The 15,486-nt window shown below is 52.8% G+C and overlaps 3 protein-coding genes across 3 annotated transcripts; all 3 read right to left on the bottom strand.

Annotated features, from left to right (window-relative positions):
• Positions 1-127: 127 nt before the first annotated feature.
• Positions 128-6,564, bottom strand: COCSUDRAFT_35102 (hypothetical protein; the record flags this gene model as incomplete). The annotated part of the gene is made up of 18 exons (XM_005650995.1): positions 128-263; positions 518-738; positions 998-1,210; positions 1,406-1,609; positions 1,817-2,005; positions 2,208-2,448; positions 2,573-2,793; positions 3,021-3,218; positions 3,253-3,254; positions 3,416-3,644; positions 3,766-3,845; positions 4,111-4,336; positions 4,636-4,798; positions 4,925-5,091; positions 5,221-5,334; positions 5,437-5,681; positions 5,811-5,894; positions 6,501-6,564. 18 exons carry the CDS (start codon positions 6,562-6,564, stop codon positions 128-130), a joined length of 2,997 nt encoding a protein of 998 aa, XP_005651052.1.
• Positions 6,565-7,155: 591 nt separating this feature from the next.
• COCSUDRAFT_52356 (ribonuclease HII) lies at positions 7,156-9,498 on the bottom strand. Its single transcript, XM_005650994.1, has 9 exons — positions 9,245-9,498; positions 9,046-9,133; positions 8,831-8,965; positions 8,627-8,714; positions 8,424-8,494; positions 8,260-8,326; positions 8,085-8,169; positions 7,803-7,926; positions 7,156-7,644 (listed from the first exon to the last, which is right to left on the bottom strand). Exons 1-9 carry the CDS (start codon positions 9,453-9,455, stop codon positions 7,500-7,502), a joined length of 1,014 nt encoding a protein of 337 aa, XP_005651051.1. The 5' UTR covers positions 9,456-9,498; the 3' UTR covers positions 7,156-7,499.
• A 3,340-nt stretch (positions 9,499-12,838) lies between these two features.
• COCSUDRAFT_52355 (eukaryotic translation initiation factor 3, subunit 6) lies at positions 12,839-15,021 on the bottom strand. Its single transcript, XM_005650993.1, has 6 exons — positions 14,748-15,021; positions 14,383-14,585; positions 14,036-14,287; positions 13,652-13,847; positions 13,334-13,478; positions 12,839-13,208 (listed from the first exon to the last, which is right to left on the bottom strand). The coding sequence occupies exons 1-6, from the start codon at positions 15,003-15,005 to the stop codon at positions 12,994-12,996; spliced, it is 1,269 nt and encodes a 422-aa protein (XP_005651050.1). The 5' UTR covers positions 15,006-15,021; the 3' UTR covers positions 12,839-12,993.
• Positions 15,022-15,486: the final 465 nt, after the last annotated feature.

Here is a 15,486-nt window from a genome sequence, read left to right as displayed (position 1 = left end):
CCTGGCAAGATTGTCTAGCAGCGCCACGCGTGAAGACCACATTCAAGGTTCAACAAGGATCCTGAACCGTCATTCCAGGCAACTTCCAAACAAAGGACAAAATACTAGACACTCACACCACACTCTCTCACAAGATTTTGGTGACCTCGTCAAAGAATCCGGGACGCTCCTTGAGGGCGGCCTCTGCACGCTCCGCTGATGTCACTGCCACCACTTTGGCGTGCTGAGGGTCGCTCACAATGTTCAGGTAGTCTGCAAACTCCCTGCAAGCCCACCAGAACCTCAGTCATGCTCGGCCACTGGCAACGCTCCAAATCCCTCAGTCATGACGTCAGTGTCAAAGATGTACAAAGACACACCGACATCCGCTGCAGTCAATCCAAGACAATGGGATTGGAAATACGCATGAGGGTCTCATTCTGGTGGGTCTGCAATTTAAGCTTAAGTGGGCCTCAGAGGGGATATGCTTCCTACTACAATTTGAAGGTACACTATGCGGTACAGAGGACGGTTCTACCTGAAGTCGCGGATGGAGGTGCCGAGGATCTGCTCGCGGCGCTGCTGGCGCTCGGCGTCGGACACGCCGAGCACGTGGCGCAGGAAGGCGGTGTAGCCCTTGGCGTCGGGCAGCTGGTAGGCGTCGATGTCGCCAATGGTCCCGATGATGGCCTTGGTCAGGCTGTCCTGGTCCAGCTCCAGCGTGCGCAGGAACTCCGGCGTGCCGTCATACACATCCACCTGCGCGGCCCCATGCAAACAAAATCAATCCTAATTCAATCCTGGAAAAAGCAGATGTGACATGACAGCAATAGCTGTAGCATTGCCGTGACCAAGGCAAGGTGCAGGCTGCGGAAAATTGCAGAATTCTCCTACTTTCCATGCAGGGACATGCGCTGTATGGGAGGCCGTACCCAAACCCAAGGTTGGTGCAGCAAATGGGTGTAAAATGAGCCCAAGGGGTTGCTAAATGCAGGGATCAAGAGAAAGGGGGGAGCACCGTCTTGGTGAGGTTGGGGTCGCGGTAGGACAGGAAGCTGAACATGCCGGAGTGGGTGTCAAAGTCCGAGAAGCCGCCATACGCGCCGCCGCTCACGCGCACGCGGTCCCACAGCCACGTCGTGCCCAGGTGCTTGTTCACCACGTACGCTGACCCTGACAGCTGATAGCCCGCATCCGCGTACAGGTTCACGGCCTTGCCCACATAGTTCACCTGCACATGCAACCGGCAACTGCCTCAAGACCTGCTGTGTCTGTTTGTCGTGCATGCCTCAAGGTACGGTCAAATGTTGATGACGCACTACACAGCTTTGCCCTTTAACCAGGATGGTATAATTGTAGTAATCTGCATTCTTACTCTAAGCTTCAGAAAATGCATATGATGTAGAACCTGCACAGGTGCTCTCACCTGGGTGGGCACGGTGATGGCCTCATTGAGGCGGGGCAGCGAGGCGGCCCAGGCAGCCTCATGGGTCACTGACTGCGCCGGCAGCGCATCCAGGAAGGAGCCTATTAGCGGCTGCACCGCCTGCAGCGTGCGCTCGTCCCCCGTCATGTTCACCAGCGCCCCCCGGCTCTGTAGCAGCGCTGACCGGATCGCCTCCAGGTCCGCCTGCCATGCAGCAATCTTGCATGAGCCCCTGGCCTGCACACTACTCAAATCCAAGCACGCAGTTCCTTATCCAGACAAAGGATGTTGACTATGATTGAGCAGCAAAGGAAGTATGCCGAGGTGCTCATAGAATGAAAACAAAGGGTGGCGGTGCAGGCAAGTGGGTTCTGTTTTGCTTAATTAGCAGCAGGAACAAGAGGCAGATACCTTGACAGCGTCCCACTCAGAGTCCACGCGCGCTGCGAGTTTGCGGATGTAGGAGAGGTAGGAGATGCCGCCCATCTGCTCCTTGACCCAGCCGGCCGTGCTGCGCTGCGCATCCAGCCTGCTCGCGGCGAAGCGGTGCCCTGCCCCAATCACCCCGGCCTCCAGCGACGCCCTTGTCTCCAGCACCATCTGCAATCACAGCGCACACCACCATCAATCAATACATGCCGGATGGCCGGTTATGGCCCTGTGTACAGCAAGACCCTGCCAAACAGCTCTTCCTCTCTTTGCTCAGTAGCCTGCTCGTACCTTGACTTGGCTGAGGCGTGGTGCAGCTTTACGACACCCATGCACAGCATCAATATAAGCAACGTGTCAGAAAGAGACAGACCTGTTTGAAGCGCTCTCTGTCGTCCAGACGCGCAGTGAGGAGCACGTCGCTGAAGAGGTCCAGCAAATCGGCCGCCTTGTCGCTCATGGCCTTGCCGCTGATCATGACTAGCGCCACCGGCTCATCCGTGCCGCGCTTGTCCGACACGAACGGCGACACCGACACGCCGCCCGTCTTGCGCCCGATGCGCTCCGTCAGCTCGATGAAGCTCTCCTTCTCCGTGCCCATCTGCGTCAGGCACCTGCGCAGCATGACACCCATCAATCAGACTTCATCCCCGTTGTCGCATGTTGATGATCTGCACCCGGAGCGCAATAAGAGCAGTGGGCCGAGGGGTGCGCAGTGTGCAATTCAGAGGAGCTCACCGGCAGAAGAGGGGAACGAGGGGTAGCAGGTCGGCCGGGACTGTGCGCAGGTTCAGGGCAGCTTCCACGTAGACGACGTTGTTGGTGAAGAGATCGTGGGTGAGCAGGGTGGCGTCGTTGATGCTGGTGATGTCCGTGGGAATGGTGGAGGCCTCCCGAGGAATATCTGACAGCTGCAGGGAGGGCATGCAGCTCAAGGCCTCCGGGGGATCCGGGGTCTCCTGCAAACACCACAACCCTTGTTCGCAGCTGCTCTATTCTCTAGTACAATGCAACATAGTCCCCATGCAAGCTGGTATTCTCTGATGGCCTCTTTCAGTCACACAAGCATGTCTTCCGGCGTCCATTCAGGGACATTCAGGGACAAGGATATCAGAAGAAGCCATTTCCAGGGAATTACAAGGAGCAAGGACAACGTGCTTGGATGCCTGAGGGGTAGCAGGCCCACCTGGCGCTCCTTGAGCTCCTTGGTCTCCCTGATGACAGCCTCTACGTCCTCGGGGCCCATGGCTGCGCGCACTGCCGCCAGCCGCTCGCGCTCGACGGCCTCCTTTTGCGCGGCCAGCCCGGTGTCTGGCAGCATTTCCACCGACACCCGGTGCTTGTTTTCCAGCAGGAAGTTGCGCAGCAGCGGCCCAAACACATCCTCCCCGGACGCCAGCCGCCCCTGCAACAGCCACCCCTCAGCATCAGCGCCTCAATTTCCATTGATATATCCAGTGCTCAGCAGTCATCAAGATAAGCGCCTCAAGCTCTGCCGATCAAGATTGATGCTGCAAGTGCCCAATCTTGCTTCCAATGGCGCTTCGATCTCTGCTGGCAGCCGGGTCTGCAGTGGTGTACGCGCCTTGAAGTGCTCGAGTTCCTTGGTCCACTGCAGGGGCTGGAAGGGGTCCTGGTCGTAGATCCAGGAGGACATGGCGCGCAGCATGAGCGAGAGGCCGCGCGGGAAGGAGCCCGTGTTGTTCTCGCGCAGGCTGAACTCGATCGTGTTGATGGCCGCCTCCACCGCCGTGTCCGTGAAGCCCTCCTCTGCCAGCCTCTCCAGGTTGCTCATGATCACCTCCTCCACCTGCTCAAACACCCACTTGAAGCATGAGACAATCAGCTCGAAGGATATCTCAACATCGGATCGATTCTACTTGTTAGGAGGTATGACATGCACTGCAAGACGTGCAGCACAACATGCACACCTTGGCAGCGTCCTCCGGCTTCACTCCCTTGAGGCCCAGGCTGAAGACAGGCTGCCGCAGCTCATCTCCAAGCCCGCCACCTGGCCATACAAGACAAAATCACCGGGTCAATGTTATGATAACCCTCAAGTAATTTCTCCAGGCGTGCTTGCAGGGAAGAAAGGAGACTGACCAACTTCAGTCCAGGCCGGATACAAAGCAACAGGACGCATACTTCCACGTTGCACAAAGCAAGCTTGCAGTATCGGATGAAGCAGCTCGGCCCACACCAGGATATTTCAACCACCAAAGGTTTCTGTATACATTACACGGCAGTTCTCGCAAGGCACCACAGCAGGGCCTCACCGATGAGCGCTTCGCCGAGGCCGCTGTCGTTGAGGGCCTTGCGCAAGGGGGCGGCGCTGGTGCCCAGGAGCAGGTAGTCCAGGAAGCCCCAGGCCAGCTCCGTCTCCAGGTCCAGCGGCTCCTCTGACAGCAGCCAGTTCAGGCTCACAAACGCCTTGCCTGCCTCCGCCTCCTCTCCCACGCCATCGCCTGCCGCGTACCGCTCCACCATCTTGCGCGGCTCCTGCTCACAGCACACGCACACTTCAGCCCACACTGTATGGGTGTCTGAGTAAATCGAGAAGACTCAATGGCGTTCTCCATGTCACAAACAATTTGTATAACAGTAAGATAAGGCTGTACTTTCAGATGGCTGTACTAAAATGGTACAGCCCTCCATCATTTCACATGCTGTAAAAATTGATTGGTAAGCCGGTACTGTGACATAATGGCCTGATAACCACCGTCTTAAGAGCAGGGTGTGGGGCGGGCAATAAGTGCGAAGCAGCGGAGCACTCTGTGTGCGGCAGGTTGGTCAGTACTCACATTGAAAAGCGGCTGCGCTTTGACGGTGGAGTCGACTGGGCGCGCGTCAAAGTCATCCAGGAAGCTTCCCAGCAGCCGCAGGCGCTCCTCCGGGGCATCGTCGCCGTAGAACCAGAAGCGCCCATTCGACGGGTGGTAGTACCGCTCATGGAAGGCTTTGAACCTGCGTGGAGATGCACCATTGCCTCAGCGCACCACACTGCTGACGAGATCAGTTTCTGTCTGGAGCTGCATGCATGAGTGAAGCGCGTAATCTTTTCATGGTGGCCTGGTGAATATGGAGACTTACTCGTCGAACGTGAGGTCGGGGATGGCAGCAGGGTCGCCGCCAGAGTCGTCAGCATAGGTGTTGTTTGGAAACAGAGCGTGCTGGGTCGCTCGGCTGTTCATCGAGTCTGGGGATGAGTAGACACCCTTCATCTCATTGAACACCACACCCTTGTACGTCAAATCGTCCTGCACAGAATGTGAAAAGGTCAGCATCATCAAAGAACAACTCACTGTGCATCACCCAAAGCTGAGATCTAAGGTGCGAGCACACTAGAAGCACAGGAAAGCCGGAGGGGTAGGTGAAAACCAACTTACCTCTGGGTTCTCCAATTCATAGTGCCATCCCTCCTGGGCAAATGTCTTCTCGTCCCGGACACAATTTGGGTACAAGACTGCATCCAGATAGACATCTACCAGATTGTAGAAATCCTGTCCCAGTAGCATCAATGTTCAGGTATTGTCCAGAATCGTATTTCACACAAGCACTTTCACCCAGAGCTCAACAACAGGAGGGCAAGAGCAAGCCAGCACCTGCAAGTTTGTGGATGCTACAGGGTAGCAAGTCCTGTCTGGGTATGTGAAGGCGTTGAGGAATGTGTTCAACGACCCCTTCATGAGCTCCACAAATGGCTCCTTGATGGGATACTTCTTGGATCCGCACAGGACACTGTGCTCCAAGATGTGGGGAATGCCCTTGGAGTTGTCCACAGGCGTGCGGAAGACAGCGCCAAACGTCTTGTTCTCGTCCTTGTTGATGAGCGACATCACTTCGGCGCCTGCGACAAAAAGTGTGCTCTTCATTTGCTGGTCCAATTGCTTATAGGCCACGCCCACAAGGTACATTCCTGGTTTGGTCAAGAGATACAACACACCAGAAAGAGTGGAGCCTCAACAAGAGGACGCACCTGTCTTCTTGTGGCGGTACATGAGGACCTGAGAGTCATACTCGCTGACAAAGTGCTCCCGCACCAACTCAAAACCGTGCAACTCTTTAGGAGCAGGTCGTGCCTCGACCTCAGCCTGCAGTACCGTCTCTTCCTCAAGCTGGCATTTTACACAAGGCACAATGCGTTGAAGATCGCACAAGTGAGTAGATCAGAACCCACCTCCACAGGAGCAGCTACAGCGCGCAGACCATGTGAAAAGCTCGTTAAGGGCCCTGCATATCCAGGAATTTTGTTGTCAAACCCCAGAGCAGAAAGTGCACACCATTTCACAGTAACAGTACTATTCCACACGTTCTTAGCATTGCTGAAAAAATAGAAGGTGTTGAAGCGAGCGCACTCACTTGATCTGCCATAAGATGCTGCGATCCTCAGCTGTGAAGGCACTGCAAAGTATCTGCTTGTCCTGTAACCACTGGATATCTGTGCAAGCAAAGGCGTGGTAAGCCAAGCAAGTCAGAATAAATGCTGCTTATTGCAAGCATTACAGAAATCAATGACGATGCCGCATTGATCGCGTAGAGGTAAATGACGTTGGAGCACAGATGGCTTGTTTTGCATGCACTAGACAGGCGTGCATTGCCTTCCACACGCATGGCTATGAAACACATACCTGGCTGGAAGGCAATTTGCAATTACATCTTAGGATACCTGGGCGCTGAGCAACCTGGCTCAAAGCCCCGCGCGCAGCCTGTGTCGGAGCTGCAGAAAGCATTTGCAAGAGGGGGCGTGCCAACCGCAGTGCACTCCTTTCCGCCAGTGTGCAGTTCTTCAGTCCAAATACATAGATGTCTCAGAAGCTTGGCTTCTGTTATTGATTGTGAGAATGAATAAGACAGTCTTGACAGATCACCTAGGAAAGCTTGGGACTCACGACAGTCGCCCACGTCATCGCACCAAATCGGGCAACTTATGCAAAGGAAGCTTCATGCAACCCATGAGAGACAGAAATCTGAGGCCAGCCTATTTTATGTTGCAATTGGAAGGCCCTCATATTCCCCTCCCTTCCAATCCATGCTGCCAGCATCTGCAAAATTTAGTGTTACTCGTCACTAATGCGCAGCGCCAGTCCGCCGCGGCCGCCGGGCGCCGGCGGCATGTACGGTATTCCAGGTGGGCTGCCAGCAGTGGTGCAGTAACGCTGGAGCCAAGCACTAGCACGCATGCCGGTCCAAGACTCATGATGACATTGAAAGCTGGTTGTGCGATTTCGCTCGTGCATCATGCACGTGCAGTTGCACCACACGCACTGGTGCCGGTCTTGAGCACCACATGCAATGCACAACCTTGAGGTCCAAAGGCGGATAGCCAAATACGATTTACATCTGACTCTCCAGTCTGTGTGGTTTCATCCGTACGCCCCTTCACAACGTCCACTTGGACCAGCCATTATCATCCAATTCTGATCCAAATGAGAGAAGGCAGCTTGCTTCCCCTGAAGTCTTCCAATTAATGTTGTTAAGTCTGCCACTGGCTGGTCTCAGGAGCTGGTCACCACATAATGATGTTCAGTACCACTGTGGAACGCCACAGCCTGCTGAGGGGAACCCACCCCTCTGAGTGGCCCTGACGAGACACCCAGTTATTCATGCCAATTCATTCTACCTCTGCCAGACAGTCTTTCGACCAAAAAAATCAGGTATGGCTCCTTCAGAAATTTGCAACTCGCTGCAGCTTGTGGGCCCTGAAGAAAGCATGGCGTCCCACGCCCGTGGACACCTGTGCCCTTGCTGGCTTGTTGCCAAAAGCCAGCACCTGCTGTCCCTGGGATCCATCCTGCTCCTCATCACATTCCCTGCAGAATGCACCAGATGTCACCTATGCACCAGATACATTGCTTGGGCACCAGGAGACTTGTAGGAAATGATCTTCAATCAATCCTTGTTGTTGCGGAACCTATTGCTTCTAAGAAACACACTACATTTCCATGTGTGCAAGGGCAGTATGACACACCATTGCACAGGGACGGCTCCCGTCTCCAGTATCTTGGAGGCCGTCGACCAAGAGAAGCGCACAATGCTGGGGAACCCAAAGACAGGATCAATGTGCTCCTGCAGCCACGCCTTGGTGTCCGGGTCTGCACAGGTCCAACAGCACATCAGTAGCACAGATGATACTTTTGGGCAAGAATGTTTTGCGATGCTCCTACTCTGCTGACCACAAGCTAAGATGGTCTGGGGCAGGGAACAGCGAGCAGGAGATGGCATGTTGAACTGGTCTGAAGGGTTGACGCACCCCCTGGGTAGCCAGATCCTGTCTGCCGGCCGACTTCCACTTTCTCTGCGATGCTGAAGTCCTTCACCAGCCTGTCCCGAGTCACCTAGCAGCAAAGCAGCATTGTGAGGTTTCATCTTGCGAAAGTTGCTTCTGAACACAGTCCCCTAGAATTTGAGCTGGCGGTGAGCCGCACCTTTGCCACGATGCTGGCTGCACTCACGATGGGGTACAGAGAATCCGCTTTGGGACACACGATGAACCTGCAAAACAATGATGATTTTGATATACTTCCCAAACCGTGATACACGTGCCTTTCTGAAGGTACTTGCAAGCTTGTGAGTGGCAGTACCAAGGTACCTGATGCCCGGAAACCGTTCTGTCAAGCGAGCCTGGTGCCGAGATGCCTCACCCACTGTGTCCACATAGACCTGTGAGACAAAATTGCCCGCACTTTCCTATTGCAGCTCAGTCCAACATGACATGCACGTTTGCTCAAGGCTTTGCTTGCGCACTGTGGGGCATACACTATGTATTGCTTCAAAAGCATGAGAGGAACGTGCCTCCCTCAATCTCACTCCCAACTCCAAGACTCCTTCGATGAGCCTGAAGGTGGCATTGTTTGCCAGCACATTGAGGCTCTCCCTCTGGCTGCAAAGCAGTGCAGTGAAGCATTTGGTAAGAACAAAAAATGTTGGTGTTATGGATTTCTACTGAGCCTCAGCAAATGTCGTGTTGGTTATTGGAGACAAAGTTGTGGAGGCTACCTGTGGAGCATTTGGGCAGATATGGTCCTGGCATCTAAAATATCGACTGCTGTCCCTATGGATGCGTCTTCTTTGATTTCCTGAAAGAGGCTCTCGCGCCTTTCCTCTTTCAGAGTTTTTGAGTCGGCAAAAGATCTGTTCACAAGAAATGAAACTCACCCCTCATGTATGATTAGGTGTGCGTGAACTGCCAGACAGGAAAGAACTGTCCGCACCTTTGAGACAAGGCCTCCATCTGACTCATTGCAGAATATGCGCATCCATAAACCATTGGACCAAGTACTGGTCCACGTCCAGCTTCATCTGTGAGAGGTGAGATTTTCATGGGCTCGGTATCTGCAAGATCCGTTCCGGCAAGTGTAATGTATATCTGCTAAGCGTCAGGTCCAGGTTTGCAGGCACAAGAGGACATACCAATGCCCATGAAGCAATCCTGAGCGAACCAGTCTGCAGCAGGGTGTGATGCGGGCAATGCCGACATCGTGTCCGATGTGAAACTATGACACACAGATGTTTTTCTGCCGCAAGACCCTATAATTTGCAAAGCTATGCGTGAATTTCTGACGGACCTGACATAATTAAATTCTACGAAATTGCGATGAAAGGCATGTAACTCTAAAGGCATGTAAATTTACACCGTTAAAACCGAAAGCAGCATATACCCTGACTACTCTCATAACATAGTGTCCATCTCTGACGGTGGTGATGCGAGAATGTGCTCCCTCGCATTTCGAAACTTTTCTCGTTATCGACCCCAGTTTTCTAAACCTATTGGGGTATAGCCCTTCGTTGAGAAACGGCCCAGCCGATCTGCTCGGAAGGCATTTCTCATTGATAGAGCGTGCATGCAGCTGCAGAGTCTGATCAAAGTCGGCAATGGTGACGGTCCAAGAAGCGCCGATTGTAAATCCTCCTGAAACAACCGGCACGAGCGCCAATGAAGAACCAAAGTCGTCGGTGGCAGACATATCACAGAGAGCTAATGGCGCTGCTGCACTCAATGACTGCGTCAATGACTCGCAAAAGGTATTTGTTTGCCTCCTCTCTTTTGTGCTTGGCGGTCGCACAATGCTTGCGAACTCCCAAATATTTCAATCGTCTTTACTGACAACTCCAACATATCCGGGACTGCTTCTTGATATCCAGGCAGACATGCCAGACGTGATGCAAATTTTCACAGTGTAGTTTCACCTTTAAGATCAGCCTTCTGGGTCCTCCTCTAATAAATTCGCACATACCAAGATGGCGCCACCCGAATAGATGCATACTTTCTGATCCCCCTGGAGTTGCACGCCAAGTTTATGCTGATCTTACATAGAAAATATGCTGCGATCAGGAAAGCACCGGCATTGAGGATCGCAAGTCGCTCATCCTCAACAGACTCAAAGAACTAGAGCAGGAGACTGGCGAACCTGAGAAACGGGATGTTCTGAGGCGGAGGAAAAAACAGCTCAAGGACATTGACATCTTCATCAAAGAAAATGCCAAGAGTTCGGAGGAAGTCATAGAATTTTTGCAGCAAAAGCTGTTGGCTCAGGTGATAATCACAGAAGACCGTCAGCACTGAATGAAGACCTGCACCACGTAACATTGTCGTCTGAGACAATGCTGGTGCTGCAGTTCAAGGAGCAGACGAAACTGGAGGCAGAGCTGATCCCCTTGCGACTGAAGGTTGACAGAGCCACCAAGGCAAAGGATGAAGGTAGGAACACGCAAATGAATACAAATCACAGTGATTGTGCATTTCTGCATGGCTGTCTTGCTGATGATAAACTTGCTGTGTTTGCTGCAGCGCAAGCTGAGGTTTTGGCCAAGAGCAGCCTCAACCTCAAGCTGCAGGAGCTGGCACGCAAGCTGCAGCAACAAAACAGGGAGATGAAGGAGGAGGATGTGATGCAGCGGAAGCTGATGATTGAGAACTTCCAGAGAACCTTGAACGACCTCAAGAGCAGGTGAGCCTTGAAGAATAGCAACTGACCAGGAAGAGTATCCTTGTGATGCACATGCTCCGCTCACATCCTCATTCCTTGCACAGGGTGGACGAAACGAATGTCAAGCGAGAGGAGAGCCTGAATGAGAAGAAGGCGCATCTGGACATGCAGAACATCATGGAGCAGCATTACAAAGCAAAGGTGACACTGCAGGCACACCTACACCATATCTGCACACATGGGATCACTACAGGATGCTGCATGGCTCGGGAAGGTTAGGCCAGTGTCATGCCAGCTCTGTCTGGGGCTCGCAGCGTTGGCTGAAATTGGCTTCCGCAATTGCATGCGCACTGATCAAAGAGTGGGCTGGGGGCAGGTGAGGGAGATGGAGGTGCGTTTGGAGCTGGCTGATGCAAAGCTGCGTCAGGCTGAGCTGACAGCAATGGAGCACCTCCACACGGCCCAGATTGAGGCGGCAAACTTCAAGGAGGCCTCAAGGCTGCTGAACGACATGGGTGATAAGTACAGGCAGTTTGAGACCACCATGAAGGAGACCAGCGAGGTGACTGCCAGAGTGTTGCCCCATTTCATTGGCATCTGCTGGAACTTGGGAGGACTCTTAGACAGTAAGGAACCTTCACACCACTGCAGGCCTTCAAGAAGACGACGGAGGACAGTGGAAAGCAGGAGAGGCTGATCGCCAAGATGGATTCCCTGCTAGCGGTGAGGGAGAGTGATAAACAGAATCTCAAGAGGGACCTCACCAGAGCCAATGCCAAGATCATCCAGCTGGCCAGCGAGGCACAGACTTTGAGGAATCAGGTGACATCCTGCTTGCATGTCCTGTGCACCACTTGCCAAACGCCATTCTTTGCGACTCACAGGAGCATGTATCTGAACCATGGGAAATACAGTGATCCATGTTGCTGTCACAGCAAGCGGAGGAGGGCAGTGAGTTGGAGCGGGTGCGCGGTCAGAACAGCCTGTTGCAGAAGCTGGCGCGCAGACTGCAGCAGGAGGTGAAGGCTCTGCAGAGTGCAAGCGCCGATGGTGCCCCCGCACCTGGCGAGTCTGCTAAAACTGACTCCAGCAACACATGTCCTACCAGCAAACCGGCGCACGAGCTGCGTGGTCCCGAAGCAGATGTCAGCGAGAGTGCAGCCGAGTGAGCAGCAGGCACCCTGTGCGAAATGGCCCACCAATAGCGCCCGGTGAAAGTTACGAATGTGGTTCTCGAATGTATACATTGTGCAGCTCCTTGCTGCTGTAGTCAGGCATGAAGGTGCGATTTGATCCATGCTGCTGCACATGTCAAGATTTGCTTGACAGACTGGCTTGTGATTTCATGCACGTTCTTGTCAGTTTTGCAGATCTGCTTTGCCTAGCTAACGAGTGAGAAAGCACAGGAGGATCTGTCTTCCAATTGTTTATTTAGGAGGAGGCAGTTCTATATGGACTCTGGAGCATGGTGCTAGAGACAGATGTTGCAGGCATCAGTGCACCCATGTATTATCCTGCATTCCAATTGATCCTTGAGACACCAAATTTCATGTATCGCGTAGCTCCGGAGGATCCTGTAACGATCGCAAGCTTGCGCTCTGAGTTGCCAGACAAATCACAGGCTGTTTCATATCCCATATCAGATCCCATATCACATGCATGCTAATTTCAGTGACGAGAATTGGACATCCCTCTCAGTCCAGATCAGACTTCAAGGAATACAGGCAGATTTACAGCAGAGATGCCAGAACGTGACTGAGCAATCAGTATGGCAAGTGTTCATGAGTCAAATAGTGATGTTCATGATGTAAATCTTAGTGTTGCTCAGACTGCTTCATGTACCCACCAGCATATATGCTATATAGCTATTGCAATTGGCCCAGGCGTCTTTTGAGTCTAAGTGTTGAACTGCGCATTGGAGCGGTGCACGGGGCCCGGACGGTGCGGGCGGCAAAGCTGCTTATTGCGCACTAAAGGTCCCAGCCTCGACTCCGAAGGATGACACCTTAATTTATTTTGTTCGTGTCTTGTATTAGCAGAATATACTCAACAGAAAAATCAGGTCTGTTGTTGTTCTCTCAGGCTCATCACCGTTACAAATGTGCTTCATTTGTGACATCTTCCCCTCCAAACATCCGACAACAGTCTCACTGAGATGGAATAGACTTCAAGGAATATAAGAAATTTGCAGACCCTAACAAAAGACTAGTGTACAAGCTGCATCGGTAGCCCTCATGTCTGGGGAGCCCCGACAACAAGGTTGGCCAGCACAAAGGTGCGCTGCGAGAGGCCCTTTGCCTTCTCCATGACCTGCTCATATGCTGAGGGGAACTGCATGCCCATCACCACAGTGCCTGCCTGGGAGTCTATCTTGGCATTCAGACGTGCATGCCTGATAAGGTTCACAATCCACTTCTCCGCCGCCTCTGCATCCATGTTCAGCTTGCCTGCGGAACCCCATTTACCCATGTCAGCACGTTTCTTCCCCTCCTCAAAGAGACAACAAGGCAATGTCGTCAAAATATCAGCTGAGCAAGCCAGCCCAAGGTAAAAAGGCGGGAAAGAGGCCTGCCTGCGAGCATGCGCAGGTCTATGCACTGGTGGATGCGGCAGTAGGTCTCAAAAATGAAAAGCCGCGCGTTCTCCACAAACTCATCCTTCAGCGCTGCCAGGAAGTAGTCATTCTCCAACACCTCCTCACACTCGCGCAGCTTCACCTGCACCCATCAAGACTGCATTTCACCCAACAGCTCATTGCACGCAAGAAACATGCAGCGCTCTGCTCATAGCGTGCCAGCAGGACAATCTTCTGCACAGGGCCTGCCCAATAGCCTGGCACGTGCCCCACTTTCATGGGGCCCCAAATTTCAACATCAAATAGACTGCTCACCTGGGCGCCCTCAAAGTCATAGCGCACGAAGAGGCACTCCAGGAACTGGGTGATGGGGTCACTGTACTCATAGGACTCCTGCTCGATGACGCGTATGAGGTCCTTCATCGTGTTTCGTCGCCGCTTGTTCACCACCACCGCTGCCGCCAAGTACCTCAGCAGGTGCTGCGAGGTCGTCTGCAATGCATTCAAATACCTGCACCACACCACATCAAGCCTATCACACCCACATTGCATTCCTGAGCAAGCACAAGCATCCTCCATAGCAATTCTCTTCAGAGAACATGCAGATTCCTCTAACCATGGCAACTTCACAGACAATCTTGGCAGTTTCAAGGACTTGCAAGGGCAACAGAGGCACCACAAGGGGGCAAAAAGCCAGACCTGTCCTGGAAGAAGAGGTCGATGATGGCATTGCGGCCATTCTCGTGCTCAAAGAACACAAATAGCGCCCAGTGCATGAGCCACACGCGCTGCTGGAGCTGCTGCAGGATGGGTGCAAAGGTGTTGGCGTCGATGATCTCCTTCAGCTTGGTCAGGTCATCCAGCGCCGTCTCCCACTGCTGCATCAAGATCTCTGCTGCCAGCTTGCCCCACAGCGCGCTCAGCACCCGCTCGCTGTTGGTGGCCAGCGTCCTGAAGTGATAATCGCAAACAGCACTTCAGTTGCATATTCCTGGATCAGTGGGCCACAGAGTGCAGAACAATGCATTGAGTAGTAAGGTGCGTGCCTGTAGTGATACAGGAACTCTGCTGCCCCCGAGTAGTTGCCGCACTCAAATTGGAACTTTGCAAAGTTGTAGAGCGCGTCTATTTGCTGCGGTCCAATCTGGAACTCCTCCTGCAGGAAGGCCAGGTTGTATGCCTTGTCCTGTTTTAGCTGCTTCACCTTGTCCTCGCTGCTCAGGAAGGACACAATTGACTCTGCTTGCGCCTGCACAAATAGAAAAGGTGACCTGAGACTTGATCAATCAGAAGATCAGAACACACAAGTGTCACTCTCCATCAACACAGAGACCTGGCACATTCGTAATGAATGCAACAAAGAACTCTGTGACACAATGACCCAGATCGGATCTAAATGAAGAGAGCACACCTGCAGTGTCTTCAGCTTTGCAACGACCTCTTTGCGTCTACTGTTCATCTCCTCGGGGACATCATCTGTCTTGTACAATGCCGTGTAGATTTCCGCTGCATAATCAACCATGTTGGTCTTCTGCAGGAGGTCAATCTTTGCTTTCTGGATGTCTGTCTCGCTGTACAACTCTTTGTTTGACAAAAACTCCAGCAGAGGAAAGGCAAGATGCCTGTCCAAATTCTTGCATAGCTCCTGGGTGAGATCGTGGTCCGCCATTTTGTACTTCCTTCACAAAGACCAAGCGATAAATGTTTTACAAATTTGCTCAAGAGAGGGCGGCTTCGGACCGAGAGCGCCGTCGTATCCTGGTCGACAAATTCTCCCTTTGATTTCGTTCATGAGAACAAACTTGATGTCGACAAAGCGGTGGTAATTGGAAGATATTGTGCGTTGCTCTTGTCATTATCATGAGATTTCCGTTAGATCGTCAAGAAAGTTCGTAAGTTGATCTCATGCCCATCACACCAGTACCAACTCCCAACGTGCACGTGAGGTGCATGCACATCCATACTAGAGTTGTACAGAAACCAATCCACTACAAAAGCCGTATACTGCGGATCCTCACGCATCGTGCATATTGCGAGGCGACTACAACAGGAAACACCACAGCGCAAGAATACAGTGAAGACGAGCTCTTTGCTTTACAAGAAGAGTACAAAACTGCTCTTCAGACTGGTGAATTGTTCACGACACATCA

Source organism: Coccomyxa subellipsoidea, assembly GCF_000258705.1.
Source record: "Coccomyxa subellipsoidea C-169, whole genome shotgun sequence".
Classification (NCBI taxonomy): domain Eukaryota; kingdom Viridiplantae; phylum Chlorophyta; class Trebouxiophyceae; family Coccomyxaceae; genus Coccomyxa; species Coccomyxa subellipsoidea.
The sequence above is the reverse complement of the archived record's forward strand: the minus strand, read 5'-3'. Positions and strand labels throughout refer to the sequence as shown.